The 17,473-nt window shown below is 32.3% G+C and overlaps 1 protein-coding gene across 2 annotated transcripts in view; it reads left to right on the plus strand.

Moving 5' to 3' along the window:
- The window catches only part of LOC106465980, a 66,199-nt gene that overhangs the window by 30,723 nt on the left and 18,003 nt on the right, over positions 1-17,473 (plus strand). Inside the window, exons 6-7 of one of the 2 annotated variants that reach the window (XM_013926229.2) lie at positions 1,174-1,252; positions 11,662-11,759. The exons of the other annotated variant lie outside the window; for it this stretch is intronic. Of the exons in view, the coding sequence (XP_013781683.2) occupies positions 1,174-1,252; positions 11,662-11,759 (177 nt within the window). The remainder of the gene's footprint in view (positions 1-1,173; positions 1,253-11,661; positions 11,760-17,473) is intronic. 2 annotated transcript variants of the gene reach the window in all.

Below are 17,473 nucleotides of genomic sequence, written 5' to 3' on the forward strand. Positions count from 1 at the left end.
TAATTTACAAAGGAACTAAAAAACATGCTCAAACTTGCATGTATGTTCAGCTTCAAAGAGTCTTACCTGTAAATAACTTACTTATAGATTTCTTTTTTTTTAATATTTTGCTCATTTCAAAGCATATGTTTATATTTGCTAAGAAACAATCATAAGTTGGTAATACAATTATCAATGTTTTGCTTCTCACGTGAATTTCCTCCTCTTTCTCTGAATTTCATTTGTACAGCTTTTTGGTTTCTACCCTTTTATGACCTCAAAGTAGGTGATTAACCTTCTTGCTATGGCAGGTCAAAGTGTGTATGTCATGCCTATTCAGAGAGTTATATTCAAACTTTAATTAAACTACTTTATTATCATTGTATATAAATAAACTTGGCATCAAAATGTAGTTAATAACTCAATTTTTCATATTATATAAATTTTAAATTCTCAATTTTATAAGTAAATGTTTAAAAAAATTTTTCAATCTCCCCCAGCATGAGAATCATGGCATTTGTTCACTACATTTTCCCTTTTCTCTAATTTATTTACCACCCTTCCAGAGAGAGGTACAGAATTTAATGCAAATTATTCATTACAATATAGATATTACTCAGGCCAAGCATAATTTTTTATAGCCTTTAATCTTATTTTTTACAGAGCCATGGACTAGAAAAGCAGACCCTCTTGTCACTTTTGCCTGTTTCATCCCCTATTTCACAAATTGTCAATAGTTCTCTGTGATATTTTATGCTATATTATTTATAACTAATGGAAAGCCAAATCTTTAATCTATCAAATGATCTATTATATTACATAGTTTTTTGTACAATGTTTTTTGTCTTTTTCATTGTTCATTTTGAAAATTTCATAACATAAAAAATTATTGAAAAACTATATCAAAGTATATGAATTTTTTAAAGTCAAAACTAGATGGATTTAGTAAACACTTGTTTTAAGTTTCATGTAATTTAGTTAAGAATATTTACAGAAGTTACTGTATGTTTTTAAAATCTAATAAACATTAGTTATTTAATTTTGACAGGGTTCATGTTCTGTTGGAAACAGTAAATTAGGTCCTTAAAAATGACAGTTTGCTCCTGGAAAGCTCTTGAATTGTTTTTCTGACAGTCTCTGCAAACCATCACAAAATATAAATATATTTAAAAGTGTTATATCCATTCTTTTTAGATGCCCTCATTGTAGTTATGGGGCAGAGTTAGATGAGATTGAGCTTGTATTTCGGTGCCCTAATCCAGGATGTCTAAAGGTAAGTGAATATTTTACCTGAATGAAGAAGATTGTATGTATATATGTGCCATTTAAAAAATTAACCTGTGCAAGCATTGTTGCTATTGAAGGATGATTTGTTGCTACAGATGTTTTCAGGAAAGTACATATATGAGCATTTAACCATAAAATTACCAGCTTGCTTATATACCATTCACTTCCTGAGAGGTCCATGTATTACATCATATTAAGTAATTTTATATCTTAGCCTGTTACAACATTTACGGTACACAACTGGGTAAACAAACACGGTGAAATTACATTTTCCAATAAAGTCCTGGTCTAAAAAATAAAGTGGTGTACCAGCTACTTGGGAAAAACGTATTAAAGAACTTATAGGTCTAATATTCAGTAATATTAGTAAAAAAGCACTTGTTATACAGTATCTTAACACTGTTGACAGTGTATTAACTCTCTCAGTACAGGCTCGGTAGATTTGACTGACCATGTGACCTGTTTGTACTCATTTAAAGTCTTTATAGATTGGATACTACTAACTTTTAATATAGTGTATATATCTTCACAGGGCCCGGCACGGCCAGGTGGTTAGGGGGCTCGACTCGCAATCTGAGGGTCGCGGGCTTGAATCCCCATCACACCAAACATGCTCGCCATTTCAGCCGTGGGGGCGTTATAATGTGACGGTCAATCCCACTATTCATTGGTAAAAGAGTAGCCCAAGAGTTGGCGGTGGGTGGTGATGACTAGCTGCCTTCCCTCTAGTCCTACACTGCTAAATTAGGGATGGCTAGCGCAGATAGCCCTCATGTAGCTTTGCACAAAAATTCAAAACAAACAATATCTTCAAGAAATTTGGCAGTTTTTCAGTAAACATTACAAGTCTTTTCACATAAAGAAAAATCATATTTTGTAATGAAGAATTTTTAATAAACTAAAAAATAGATTTGTCTGTGAATATATTGAGTATTTCAACATTATTTGTTTCATATAGTCCGTGTGCAAAGTGATTTTCATGGTAAGATTAAAAATACTTTTCTTGATTGCAAAAATCTCAAATTTCATTTGCGTAATCTCTAAAACCTCCTAAATACATTTCAAATGTTTGTTTTCATTAAAACTATGTTTTATCTGTTATTTTCTTTACCCTAACTCTATACAGGGTTGTTCAATTTTTCTGACCTCGTAACCACCTAAAAAATAATAATTAAATTACCCTCTTTTTCTTTCTAGAATGACTTCAAATTGTAACATGAAACTACATTTGTTTATCCTAAGTAGCTTTAAACTGTGACAGTATACATCTATTTATAATTAAATTTTATTGTTGTATTGCTCTTTGAACCATGTTTAACCATTGTTCGTGCCATTATAAATAGTACATCACTTAGGAAATGTACAGATTACATTACCCATGAGCTGCTTGCATGCATGCCTTGTGAAACATTTTTATTCTATTATTATTATTTATTTTACTTAATCTAACCTTAATTAACCTAAAGAGATCCTTATTTTTACATTTTAGTAACTTTTATAATAATAAATATAAAATAACTATGAAAAAACAAGAAAAAATACTTACCCAAGTATTCTTTTTTTTCGCTGTCGACTGTCGATGACACTTAACCCTACTTTTTTTATACTAATGGTAGTAATGCACTAAATAATGTTTATTTAATTAAATAATGCAGCAAAGAACATAGAATAATAACATGCCAAAAGCAGACAATTTTCTCTAACTATTACAATTTTTATGGCATTCTAACTATGCAACAAGAACCATTACAAATTCATCCAAGCTAGTCATTATCTTTCCCCTGGGAATGAAGCTTGTACTAACGGAGAAATTGACAATTCTTTATTCAGAAAACGGTGTAATACAATATGTTGTTTGATAGATGAAAACCTTGGCTTTCTATTGGTTATAAGTAATAAAGAATTAAACGTAAGAGAGAATATGACAGGTGGGTGTGGCAAGAGTGGTCTGATTTTCTATTTCATGGCTCTGTAACCAAACAAAATTGAATTTTATAAAATTATGGCGTGTCTGATCAATGACGACTTTATGGTAAGTAATTTACATTTAATTTCATACATATTGAACGGGTGGTAAATAAAATAGAGAAGAGAAGATGCCTAGAGAAAATGTGTCACACTTGGGGGAAATCCGGGATTTATTAAATATTGTCTTATAAAATTAAGAACTTAAAACTTATATACTATCAAAATATGGATTATTAGCTAAGATTTTATGCTGTACTAATTGATATAACATAAATAAAAACAAGTAATAATATTTTGAATGCAAGTCACTAAAACCTCATGACATGCACAGTAAATGATACCTGGGCAGATAGGGTTAATGTAGTATGGAAACACTAAATATCTTAACCTTCCCTAATGTAAATGTTTTTGGACAAAATTCTTGTTTTTTCTTTTACTCCTTTTTTCCTTTTCTGACTCCTGATCAAGCCAGTTTGCCATAGGTTTGTCGTCAGTGGACCGCATCCTTGTAGCACAAGGTAAGATTCTGTCCACCAAGAGCCAAAAAGCTGGCATGTACCAAAACCAAATCCAGTGACCTAGCTGTTGACATGTTAACTTGTGCATATCAGATAATGTCAGACTTTAACCATCCCACATATTCTTGTGGATGTTGTGAGATGTTTGCCTTAGAGAGATGAATACAGCACGTCTACAGGGATAAAGAATAACCTGTTGACTTCTTCTCAGTTGTGATGTATGCCATCATGATGTATAGTAAGTACTTGTCCCAGCCAGTTTTGGTTGGATTAGTAAACTTGGCAAGTTTATGCTTGTTAGTCTGTATTACCTGCCTTCCTAAATCATCAGAGTGGGGCTGATAAAATGAAGTGCACATCTTCACCACACCTAAAACTGTATTTAATTCAGAGATAATTTGGATATTCAAATTTGCTCCCTGATCTGTGTGGATATCTTCATTTTCTTCAAACTGTGCTATCAAGTGCTTTGCCAATGTAGTAGCCACAGACTATGTTGATGTATCAACCAATTTATAAGTCTTGTGAAGTAGTTGATGACCATGAGTATATAAAAGTAAGCCTACCTTGTTTTGTCTTTGGGAGTGGAGCGATGATACCAAGGGCTATTTTCTGTAGAAGAAAACTAACAGTTCTTTATTGGAGTTTCCCTGTTAAGGCCATCTGTTTCTCTGGGTAGCATATGCCATATAGTGCTGATGCCAGCCCTGTCTTTTATGCAGCAATTAAACCTGCTGTTGAATGTTACTACAAGTGCACATAATACTTTGGTGCCCTTGAGCCTTTGTACTAAGCAAGATCTGGATAATATTGTGTGTAAAAACTGTGAGGACCACAAGCCACAACACACTGCTTGATGGTTGTTACCAATGGTACAGCACATCTTTCTGTACTCATAACTGCTCATGCTAGTGCAATATGATGATTTGCTCAATCTGAGCTAATGATGCTTTACCTTGCTGCATGGCAAGGAGTGCTAATTCTAAATTTAGGTCCTACAGTTTTTCTTCCCTGAGCTCCTGAAGTATTCATTGTGGCACCAATCCAATAGTGCAATCTCTTATTGTAATCAGATTTGATGACGAGGAACCCACTTTTTAGAAAAGAAAGTTTGGAGATGGCTTGAATGGTTAGTGAAAGAAGCTTTATTACAAAGTTACAATTTACATTTCTAATCATTTCTTTCACTACCTATTCAAGTTGTCTACAAACTTTATCTCCTGTTGTATAGCTTGTTGTCACTGTGGCATAATAGCTTAATTCCCACACAGGAACTGGACATTCAATAAATAATAGGGTCTGACAGGGGCAATCCATTGTCATTTCTGTGTTGCAAGCCTGAGATATGCTGTATGATCAGATCATACTCCTGCAGTACTGATATCCAATATGCTATCATGCCTTCCAGATTTTTAAAGTTCATCTGATTTCTGTGATGTATGTTCCACCCAAACAGTGAACTGTCTACCATACAAGTAGTTTTGATAGGGTTTTATTAAGGCTAGAACTTTAAGCATTTCTTTGATGCACAGTATATACATTTAGAATCCATGAGCATACAACTATCACAAGTGATTCACATTCTGTCCTGTAACTGTGATAAAATTGCTCCAATTTGACTGTCATTGACTGAGAAAACTGCAGACTTCCAACTTCATCACAAGTTGAGGCTAATATTGCACTATTGCTATCTTAGCAGGATTCAAGAAGATTCTACCTCTATCCATGATATAACTGAGAAATTCATGATGCTAGAAAAACACACAGGTTCAAGAAGTCTTGATAGAAATGAATAAAAACCCTATAACCTGAGTGCTTTTGAAAGGTGGACCTTTCTTCTTCAGGGGCAAACAGTAGGTCTTGTAATGCTTTTTTTCTGCTTGCTAGTCAGTTCTTCACTGATGTTGACATCTTTGTATGTTTCATCTCCACCTAGTGGTCTTAGGTCTAGTAGGTCCTCATCTTCTAAGACAAAGTCACTGTCTTCTGGTTCTGCATCTATGATGGCCACACCTGCAACATCCATCTCTGTTTCAATAGCTGCACCCGTTAGGTCATCTTCTCTCCCAAAATACTTAAACAGATTGACGTGGTAGATCTTGGTCTTCCCATTTACATTCACCTTGTATTCCATTCTGTTGAGTACTTTCTGTACTTCAAAAGGTTCTTTCCATTGCAGGGTCAGTTTGTTGTGGTCTCTGGGCAGCAGAACTATGACTTTTTATCCAACCTTGAAATGTCGATCCTTGGCCTTCTTGTCATAGAAATGCTTCTGACTGCCTTGAGCTGCATACAAACTGTATCAAGCAAGTTGACAGTTCTCCTCCACTCATTTTCTGAGGTCTAACACATACTGGTATGTGTTCCTTACTTCTGACTCTTCTTCTTCTGTCCATAGCTCTTTCAATATTTGCATTGGACCTTGTACTGTTCTTCCATACAGTAACTTGAAGGGTGAAATCCTGTACTTTCTTGTGGGACTTCTCGATAAGTGAATAATACTGCCTACAAGTACCTGTCCTAGTCATAGGGTCTCTCTTGGCACGTCTTCTTTGTGTGCTCTTTAAAACTCCATTGACTCTCTCACAAAGTCCATTACATTTAGGATTGTACGGGGTGGTAAAGAGTTACTGAGTACTGATGAGTTTGCACACTTCCTTCATCAGTTCTGAAGTAAACTGGGTCCCTCTTTCACTCAGGATTTCTCTTGGAAAGCCTACTCAGCAAAATATCCCCAGGAGGGCTACACTCTCTGTCTCCATCTTTGTCAATGCTATTTCTTCTGGATAACGAGTTGCATAGTCGACTACTGTCAGCACATCCGTTTGCCCTTGTCAGACACAGGTGCTAGTGGTCCGACCAAGTCCACAGCTACTCTGCTGAAGGGCTCTTCTATGAGAAGCATCTCCCCCAATGGCACTTTGGCTACCTTTCCTCTAGGTATTGTCTTTTGGCAGATGTCACATGACCTGCAGAATCTACTTGCACCCCATTTGACTCCCAGTCAATGGAAGTTGCTGATGATTCTGTCTGCTCTTTTCTTTGTTCCTGAGTTGGTATTCTGTTGGGACTATGATCTGTTTAGCTTCCCCAGTATGACTGCCTTGATAGGTTCTGTATAGAACTCCCTTTCAGTCCTCTGTTCTATAAGTATCATTCACTTTTGTTTTGTGCTTGACTTTCACTCAGGCATTTTCCCAAAGTTTCTGCAGTGAAGGGTCTTTCTTTTGTGCTTTCTTCAGTTCTTGCAAACCTAAATTCAGGATGTTGTCTTTTGACACTTGCAGTGGCTTGATGTCTTGTTTGCTCTTCTTTTCTTGAGCTCTGGTGGTAACAGCAGATGCTTCATCAATCTTCTTTCTGTCTAGTTCCTCCAGATTTCTACTACCTGGTATGTTTCCTATCATCAAGTCGTGTATTGGTTCCTTGATACACGTGGCCTCAAGGTCTCCTATATAATATAGAGCATCCACCTTTATTTTTGGTATGGGAAACTTTCTCACTGTCCCATCAATTAGCACACACACAGGCATATCTTGTCTGTCATCTGATCATTGGCTAGTAGACTGGTTCTCACTGCTGCACTACTGCAGTGTCTCGTAGAACCTTCACTTTCTTGTTCAGTTTTGTAACAAATATAGCATCTCTTTCTTCCTTCTATCTATTAGCCTCATGTCACCTTTGGTAAACTCCTGCTTCTGGTCAGCCATTACTGGACATTCTTGAACTTGCCAGTTATACTACCTCCATGGACTTCCATACACTGTTCTGCCAGCTTAACCATCTCATCTACTTCTTTTGGTGCTCTCTCCTTTAGGAACAGTGACATGCCAGTTGAACATGTGGTTATGAACTGTTCATGTACTAATAGGTTTGCTAGTCCTTCAAAACTATTTTCACACATGGCCATGTCAGTCCATCTTCTGAAATGTTGCTGCATTCGTGCCACAAACTGAAATACAATTTCTCCAGTGTTGGGTTTGACTCCTCTGAACTTCTGATGAAAACCTTCTTCAATAAGTTCATATTGTTTCAGTAAAGCCACTTTTAATTTGTCATAATCCATGGTATTTTCTGACATCGTGCCTGCATATACTTGTAGGCCTTTTCCTGTGAGAAGTGGGCTGAGACAGACTGCCCAGTCACCTTTGTCCCAGTTCTGACTTTGGGTGAATCTTTCATATCTCTCCAAGAAAGCATCCATATCATCTTATGTTCATCAAATTTGGGCAGCTTAGGTCGGCTAGCCGTGACTCCATTATCATTTGTGGGTCCTTCTTTCTTTGGTTGGGTGAGTTTTGCTATCTCAGTTTGTATTTTAGTTTTCTCTATTTCCAGCCTCTTCTTTCTTCTCTTTCCTTTTATTCTTCTTTTAGTCTTTTCTTCTCTATTTATGCTCTTCTTTCTCTAGTTCTTGTTTTTCTTTAACAAATTCTCATAGTTCACTGTCACAAAATGAGATCCTCTTTCTACCCATTTATCAAAATCACCTGACGTGGTTTTATAATGTAATCGTAATCTCTACACTATTTTCGTTACTATTACAGTTGTGCGTATATAGGACTACTTATTTCTGCTGTCGTTCACATTTTATTCTGTTGCTGTTCACCACTGTATAATCCTGGCTGGCTTAGAATTTAAATATATATATATATATATTTTTCAATAATCAAAATTAAAAGGCTTTTACTTATACTTCTTAATAGAATATATATATACTGTGTTGTTGTTTGGCTTACGATTCTTCTGCAGTAATTGTCCGTGACTTGTCGCCGATAAATTGAATGATAAATGAACAGCACCCATTTCAATTGTTTTTGAAATAATATATATATATTTGGAACAAGTTATACATATGTACAGCAAATTCTTCACACCGTAGAGATTGTAGGCATATCATAAACACCATATATATAGTTCTCTTCTTCTGGTTAAAAGTCCACTTAGGCCTATTCAATTGCTTTAGAATTTCAGTTCACAAGCTGAACTATCTTCTGTATGACTATTGCAATAGCATTCTGTGTGTGATTCATTTACAATTGTGGTATGAGTTACCATAATCGTTTGGTCTTCTTTCTTCCAAATATCCTCTGTTCCTCTTGTCAGAGTGCACTCAGGCTAATTCATTTAGTTCAGAACTACGTTTTGATGGAATAAATTCTTCATCTTATCTCCTTTTGTACTGTTAGTCTTACTCTAACATATTAGATGTTTGACCTATGTTAGTCACTGGGCCTATCATTTCTACAGTAGTTAACTTCATGCCAAACTTTTCCTTGGCCATAACATTACTCTTTTCTGCTGTTTCCGCTTGTCTCACACTATTTATATCTTTATCACTTAATCGTCTGCCCGCCTTCTAGAAATCTATATTTTCGACATCAGTGTATTGAGTGCGACATTAAATAGTCTCAACTTTAATGAATTATAAACATAACCTCCTACAATCATCTGCTTTTAACTCTTATTTTTAACAAAAACTAAACAGTAATAAAATACTCACTCACAAAATAAATTAATCAATAATATCTGAAGTAAACAATCTTTTATATCGTGACATTAAGTTTTACTTTTACTGAAGGTGAAAAACACCAATAATGTATTGTGATGCCATCTATTGGCTTGTAAGGATATTTAACTTGTGTTTCACACAGGCAGACACTGGTGTTTAGATACATTTTATAAACATCAGTATCTGCCTGTGTGAAACACAAGTTAAATATCCTTACAAGCCAATAGATGGCATCACAATACATTATTGGTGTTTTTCACCTTCAGTAAAATTTTTAAAAAAATGCAATTAAGAATTTTATAATAATTTGTTATGAAATGTTATATCTTTATGAACCTGCCCTTGACCATGCAATTTTTTGTCTTTGCTATCACAATTAATAAATTGTAGGGTCAGACATCTAACCACATGGGAATATTTCATCCAGAACAATGGTAAACTGTATGTAGCTTTATCAAGAAGCAGTTTGAATGTAACATCAAAATATATCTAAGTTCAAATCCTAATCAAGGATTACTTGCAGATGATAACTATATATATATATACAAAAAAGTTTTTTCTTGAAATACTAGAATATGATGGTCAATTGATCCAACAAATCAATAACATTATAAGAGGATTCAAGTTATAAGTATATAAAACTAATAGGAAATTATATAATCAAATGAACTGTGAAGTCAAAAAAATAGACTGATTGTACTGAGGTGTAAAATGCTGACTTGGCCATTTTGCTGTGATGTTTATTTACTAACCTTGATGAGTGATAAAATAGTCTCGAATTTTTGTATATTTCAGTTTTTAAACTTAAAAAAAAGCATTTGGAAGTTATTTTAAGCTATAAAACATTGGTAGTTGAGCCCTAGCATGTTTTAGTGTGACACTTTTTGCTAAGACTAAAAAACCTCATTTCTTTTTCAACTTGTGCATTCTCCATGACTGAATTAAAATTTGTGCTGCTGCAATGAAAGTCTATAATAATGTTAAACATTTTTTTTCACCAAAGGTAAAATTTAATCTGTGACTTGGAGGTGAAATCTGTTCTTTCATAGTATTTTAAGAGTAAAAAATGTATTTGCAAACCTAAACTGTGTTGTTTTATTTTTCAAATTGACGGTAAGTTTTTACATGAACATACACAATTAGAATATGACAAATCTCAATAAGCTTAGTTTGAATTTGAGGTTAACTTTATAATTTGCCATTATTTCCAAATGTATAGAGGTCTTCCTTATAATGTTTGTGTGTTTGCTAAATTAATATTATGCAAGTATAAATATCACAGACATACACATACACATGCGATGACAAAGTATACACAAAAAATGTTTTTTGTGAAATACTAGAAAAAAGATAAACAATATTTTTTGTAGATATTCTTATTATAATGTAATTAGTTTTCCAAGATATGTTAACAAAATAATTATTTTACAGCAAATTTTCTGAAATAAAATAAATATACATTTACCCTCATATGATGGGAATTCAGCTAGTATATGTATATATATATGCATTTCTGTTTGTTAATCTCTAGAAGGATGTTGACCAATACTTTGAAAGTGATATACATTTGCTCATTAGATCTTGCAAGAACAAAAGATCAAAGTGAGATTTATTTTCTTCTGTTGGTGGGCAGAGCACAGATAGCCCTTTGTGTAGCTTTGTGCTTAACTTCAAACAAACTAAATTTTCTTCTGTTTACTGACAGTTGAAAATAAGCTATTGGCAGTGGTTTATAACTCAAAAGACAGCCTTCTGTTTCTTCTTTAGGATGATAGGTTGAGACAGGTATAATGGGCAAGACACTTTTATTTATATATTTTTCCATTGCTAAATTTGGTGCAGTATGTATTGTAAGCCTTAGTTTTACATTTAACTTTATTTTAAATCTGTTAATTATCAAATGGAAAGATATATATAAGTATTTATTTATGATTAAATTCAGTAGTTAATTTCTCAAGTAGTTGGGTATGCACTCTCGCATTGTTGAAACTTCAGGCTTTTTTGTTTTTGTTCAGAGGATAAACATTCTTAAGATTGTGCTATGTTAATCTTATAAGATTTTAATAAAGTCTCTAAACTTTTTTTATTCTAGTGCTAGAGAATTGAAACAATAAATTCTGATTGATGAAGTTGTAAAAAGATTACCTTTATACTTCTTTATGGTGAACCCTTTTCATGCTACCAGAACAGGCACTTGGGATCCTTTTTTAAAAAATTTACCTACTTTTGTCATGGTTAATTAGAAGTAATAAGTGTTGTAATACTAGAATTATTAACTTTAGAGAAAACCATTTGTTAGAGTTTTTATCTTTGAAAAAACCAGTATTTTTGTTTCTTGAAGCAAAATATTCAATATTAAGATACTTGAGGTAAAACAGGGTATTTAACTAATTGTAGGAAAGTTGTCGATACTGTAGAGTTGAATGGGCAGAACATCGTGGTTTTGACTGCAATGAAGTGGAGACAAAGAATGAAACAAAAATTAGACTTTCTTTGTAAGTTCATATTTGATTTTTTAAGTGTATAATTAACTCTATCTGTACTGGCTCGGTCACTTTAACCAACCTTGTAATCATGAAAGTATAAATACTATAACTTTTATTGTAATTTGTGTGGCTGCATGAAAGTTGGCAAGCTATTAGTAAACATTTTTAGCCTTTTTTTTGCAAAAGGTCAGATTTTTTAGTTAAGTAATTTTACTAAAGATTTGTCCATCAATATAAGAATGCAAGGTGGTTTTCGTGTAAAGCTTAAAAATTCTTTTTTTGCCTTACAGTTTTAACCTCTGAAATCTCCTTGACGAATACTGAAAGTGTTTTTCAATAAAACTATATTTTATTATTTTCTCTATCTTCACAATATACACGGTTGGTTTATTTGATCAACCTGGTAATCACCACAAAAATCAAACAAACTTAAATTATTCTTTTTTTTCTACAATCTCTGCAGATTGGAACATAATATTACAATTATTTATCTTAAACTGCTTAAAGCATATAACAGTTCATATCTGGTTTTATTTAACTTTATTGTTTTATTGCTCTTTCAACCGTATTTAGCTGATAATCCCATGACACTAGCTGTAAATCACAGAGCATATGCTTATCTCAAGTTACAGTATTGAGTGACATAACATGTGAACTAGTCATAAGAATACCTTGTAGATAATTTTTTTTTATTATCAAACTTAATCTGAACTTATAAGTTTCTAATTTTTACATTTTAATTACTTTTATAACAATAAATAAAAAAACATACATAAAACACAAGAAATTTAGTACTTACATAATTTTTTTGCTGATGCCTGCCACTGAAATTTAAGCCTAGTTTTTTTAATGATGGTATTAGTACATCAAATAATTTTTTATATAATTCAAATATTCACTTAAGAACACAAAATAATAACATGCACAAACCAGACGACATCCTATAACTTATAATTTAACTGGCTTTCTAACTAAGGCATAGCTGCCTTAAAGTAATTCCCTTAGTTGTTCAATCTGAACTTAGCAACATTCAATCTGTAGGTGAAATAACTAAAAATCTTTACAGAGAACAAGGTAATATTATATGTCATTTGGTAGCGAAAAGTGTTCTTTATATTGGTTGTGTAGTATCAAATGTTAGAGAGAACTATTGGCAATGTATGAAAGAGATGATGTGATAGGAGTGTGTGGCAAGTGGGTCTGACTTTCTGGATTACATCTTCTAAGTAAAAAAAGATTTAAGACTATAAAAATTACACTATGCCTTGATAATATCTATGCTATAATGATTAATTTATGTTAAACTCAGGACATCATAGTGGGGTGATGTAAAGATAGAAAATGGGCAAGTCAGAGTGAATAAATATGATGTTGTACAGACAAGGGAAAATTGAGAATTTATTCAAATATTTCCTTTTGAAATTAAGAATTTTTTATTAACATTTGATGTATTAACTTTGCTTTGATGTCATGTTTATCTGCATACATTGATAATAAAGTAGCTTAAATAAATTTTGTGTGCAACTCTAAAAAGTCATGACATGCCCTCTTTAACTTAACTAAATTTTGTGTGCAACTCTAAAAAGTCATGACATGCCCTCTTTAGCTTAAATAAATTTTGTATGCAACTCTAAAAAGTCATGATATGCCCTCTTTGATGTACCCGTATCGAGATGGTTAAGTGACTAATGTAAAGAAACTTCCTAATTTTTCTAGTATTTTACAACAACAATAACAAAAAAAATATACCGTCGTTAGTATATTTGATATTGATAACTTTGCCATTATTATTTTAATTACCAAAGCAACATTACAATATTTAAATGAGGCTGTTAACTAAACTACATATGCATTGTACTGCAGTTCAGAAACTTAAAGTATTAAGTTATGTGACGAAGTAATATTTTATTTTATGATAAATAATTTACAAATTCAGAACAGTAAAAAGGTTTTCAAATTTGAAGGTACTTTAAAGTGATCATAATGATAAAAGTCAAACTCACAAAATTCTATTGATGTTAACTTACCTTTCTTTCAACAGGGTAGCAACAAACATAATACAAAAATATTAATTTACTAATTGCTGACTCCACTGCTGATGAGATATTCACCTCTTGTGATCTCTTACAGACATAAAACCTAAAAGTCAACTTAATACACACTAAGCTACAACAAGGCAACAGTTTTCTTGCTCATGAAAATTACGAATGGAATTGAAAACTTTGTTATAGTTATCTGTACATTACAAACAAAACTACAGTAACTCACTCTAGTTCCTTATTCTACATTAGAAGATTTACACCTGTTGGAATGCATAAATTACTGCATTCAATGATCAATTTTAAACATCTTAAATCTGTATATGAAGGCTCTACTAGCCCATGGTTCCTAGAGTCTGACCTCCCAATTTCTAGGTCCCCCACTGGGACAGTGGTAAGTCTTCGGATTTACATTGCTAAAATCAGGGGTTTGATTCCCCCTCAGTGGACACAGCAAATAGCCTTAGGTGGCTTTGCTATAAGAAAAAACACACCCAATTTCTAGACAGTAATTCTTTGACTATATAATAGTGTTTCTAATCTGCAAGTGTTTGTTATCAAATTACATCCCTCAACAAATTAAAATGTGAAAGCATTTACACAACTTTACACTCAAAACAAAGTTTCCAAATGGAAATAATAAAAAACTTGATTTTCAGCTAAATATTGTTTAAGTTCTTACTATCTACTCATTTTTTTCTTACTTACATTTTATCAATCCTACACTCGACTTTTTTTTTTTTGAGATGAGGTTATGTAACAGTTATTTGTATGTTTAGTTGTTAAACACTGCTTTCATGAAAATCTGGCACAGGCCATTTTACTTAGTTATTTTTATATTATATATTTTTTGTTATGTGTGTATGTACATATATATATATTATTTATAATTATTATTTCTAGAATTATATTTGTGTGGTTTCTATAATTATATAATCAATTGTAAATCCTTTCAAAAAGTTGTGTCACAAGTAATGTGTAACAGTACTGTTGTTCGACAATATTTTTACAAATGTACTTCATGCAGGATATTTGTAATTAGATTAATAGAACCTTTGTGTATTTTAATCTCCTGTTGACTCTTTTTTAGCCTAACTTCTCAGGAACCTGATATGTACTGCTTAAAATATCATGAAATAATTTTCAATTAGATGATTATGTTTACTTAATTACATATTTGAGTGAATTCCTTTTTCTCGCATTATTCTCACATAAACTTTTTTTTTCATCAAAGTATTTGATTCATTGTACTTGCACTAATTTTTAATCATTTTTACAAAGCCTTCATTAATTATTTTTTTAAAGTTTTATATTATGCTATAAATTAGTTGATAAAACAAAATTTGTATGTTTAAATTGTATGTATATGTTTGCTTCTTTATTTTTTTGAGCTCTGTCTATGATTAGTATTATTCAACTGTGTAAGTGTGAGAACTGAACCAAACATTTTCTCCTTGTATGATAGCTGACAGAACATGCTGACCACCTTATCAAAGTTAAGAGTTCCAATATTTGTGGTTATGCTTTGATACTAACATCTTCAAATGTGTTTAGATGGAGTTCTACTAACAACTGCCTGTTACCATTTGTGACTACCTATGATCGATTTCAACTGCCCTTGAATACTACTAAATCTGATAAGCAGAATCGGATCGTAACAATTACAGTCTAATACCGTTCGTAGACCATCTGGTACTATGCAGAGCAGGAAACACACATTTTTCATATGCTATGGCTCCCTTAGCCTGTGAATCTTTTAAAGTTAGGAAGGCTCATGAAACATATCATGCAAATGGTTATATCATTATTAGAAAACACTGGAGTTAATAACTAGTCCAATGATTTTGGAAATCACAATAACATGTGTTCAGCTATTGTCAAGATTCTTAATAACTAATATGAACCATGGGCAGTATTTGGCACAACCATTTAGATGGGCTTTACTCTGATCATCCAGAAGGTTTTTCATAAGTTGTGTCTAAGAATCACAACTTCCAAACATGATTGATTGACTACTGTTTCTTATTATTTCTATTAATATTATAAATATGTTTTTTTATATTAACAGTAAAAACATTGTCTTTTATTACATATTCAGAAATGCTCAAGTTTTTCTAGGTGTATTTTTTTGTACAAGAGACCAAGTTATCTTTTATATCCATGGTATTCAAGAATGTTGAACTTAAAGATTTAGTTTTGGAACTACATTCTTAAAGTAAGATAAATTTCTTTTTCTAAACACTCATTTTAAAGAGAAATTTAGATTTATGGATGTGCACAAGTTATGTCATCTAAGAGGATTACTAACTTTGTAATACATTGAGTGTTTCATGTGTAAGTAAACCTACTACTACAGAGTGTTTGGGAACATTAACCTTAGAATTTAATGATGGTAAACAGTAAAGTATAACTATTTAAAGTTCTCTAAATATGACGTGTCAACATTTTCATTATGTTAACCTTGAATGCTGAATAAGCAAGTTATCAATATTAACTTACAAACTAGAAAATATCAATGTGAACTTGAAAATTCTATAACTATATATATGTTAAGGTGTTCTAAAAAAAGACCATTTTGATTGTGTTCAATTCTAAATTTCATACATGTTTGTTTATTGATAAACACTTAAAAAAAAAAGGTAACATTCAGGTAAATGGAAGAGTAAACATGTCATCAAAATATGTTATAAAGTGACTTGAAACCAACAGGACAGTTTTCTAACCTTGCTTTTCATGATAACTTGGAAATAAGCACCATACAATGGGTATGTTTAGGTCACATACGTTTTATCATAGATAAATACCTTGAATATAATATGCAATTTTTGTTAACTGCAACAGTCATCAACCCAGGAAGAACATAGGCTTAGAAAGATCACTTACAAAATCTAAAGACTAAAAATTAGAATGTTATTATACAATGCTTTTCCTATGTTATTTGTTTGTTAAGGAATGTTTAATGATCAAGAAGCCATGGACCCAAAAAGGAGGGAAAGTAATAGTGGCTTTGTTTAATAATCAAGAAAAATGCTGTTTTGGCAGGAAAATGCAAGTTTCATTGGTAGCTAGCTCATTACCTATTTAATTATTTAGTGCAAGTGTAATCTGTGTACTGAACTGTTCATAAATTTTAATAAAGAGGTGATATATGCCAATCATAGCTCACTGGCTGTATCTGGGACTAGAGGTTTAGTGGGATTCTGGATCAGAGCTTGCAATAACATGAAACTTCTGATGCAAGGAGCTAGAAGTCTAAATTGTCTGTTAGTGTAAAATCATTTGTGAAGAATTTTTTGACCAAAAGATCCAACTAACAATGAATTATATCTATCAGTGTTTGATATTATTGGTCCTATAGGACAACCAAAGTTTGGGTTTTTGACATGCATAATTTGAGTATGGGAATCTTCTTGATCTAGTTGCCTTTTATACACTTCCTAACATAATTTAATCTTTTATCAACTGTAAAATGTAACTGTAGTTTTGTTTTCTCTATGTGTTGGATTTGTAATTTAACAAGTTCACTATTTTTTTTTTTCAATAATATATGACTAACCTTTATATTGCAGTCATGTTTATTTAGAATAACCCTCTCATTGGTAAGACTAAAAAGAGCTTTAATAATGGCTGGAGACGGCTTGAATTGGTAATGAAGAAAAACTTTAATATAACAGCAAATGTACA

Source organism: Limulus polyphemus, unplaced genomic scaffold (genome assembly GCF_000517525.1).
Source record: "Limulus polyphemus unplaced genomic scaffold, Limulus_polyphemus-2.1.2 Scaffold2111, whole genome shotgun sequence".
Classification (NCBI taxonomy): domain Eukaryota; kingdom Metazoa; phylum Arthropoda; class Merostomata; order Xiphosura; family Limulidae; genus Limulus; species Limulus polyphemus.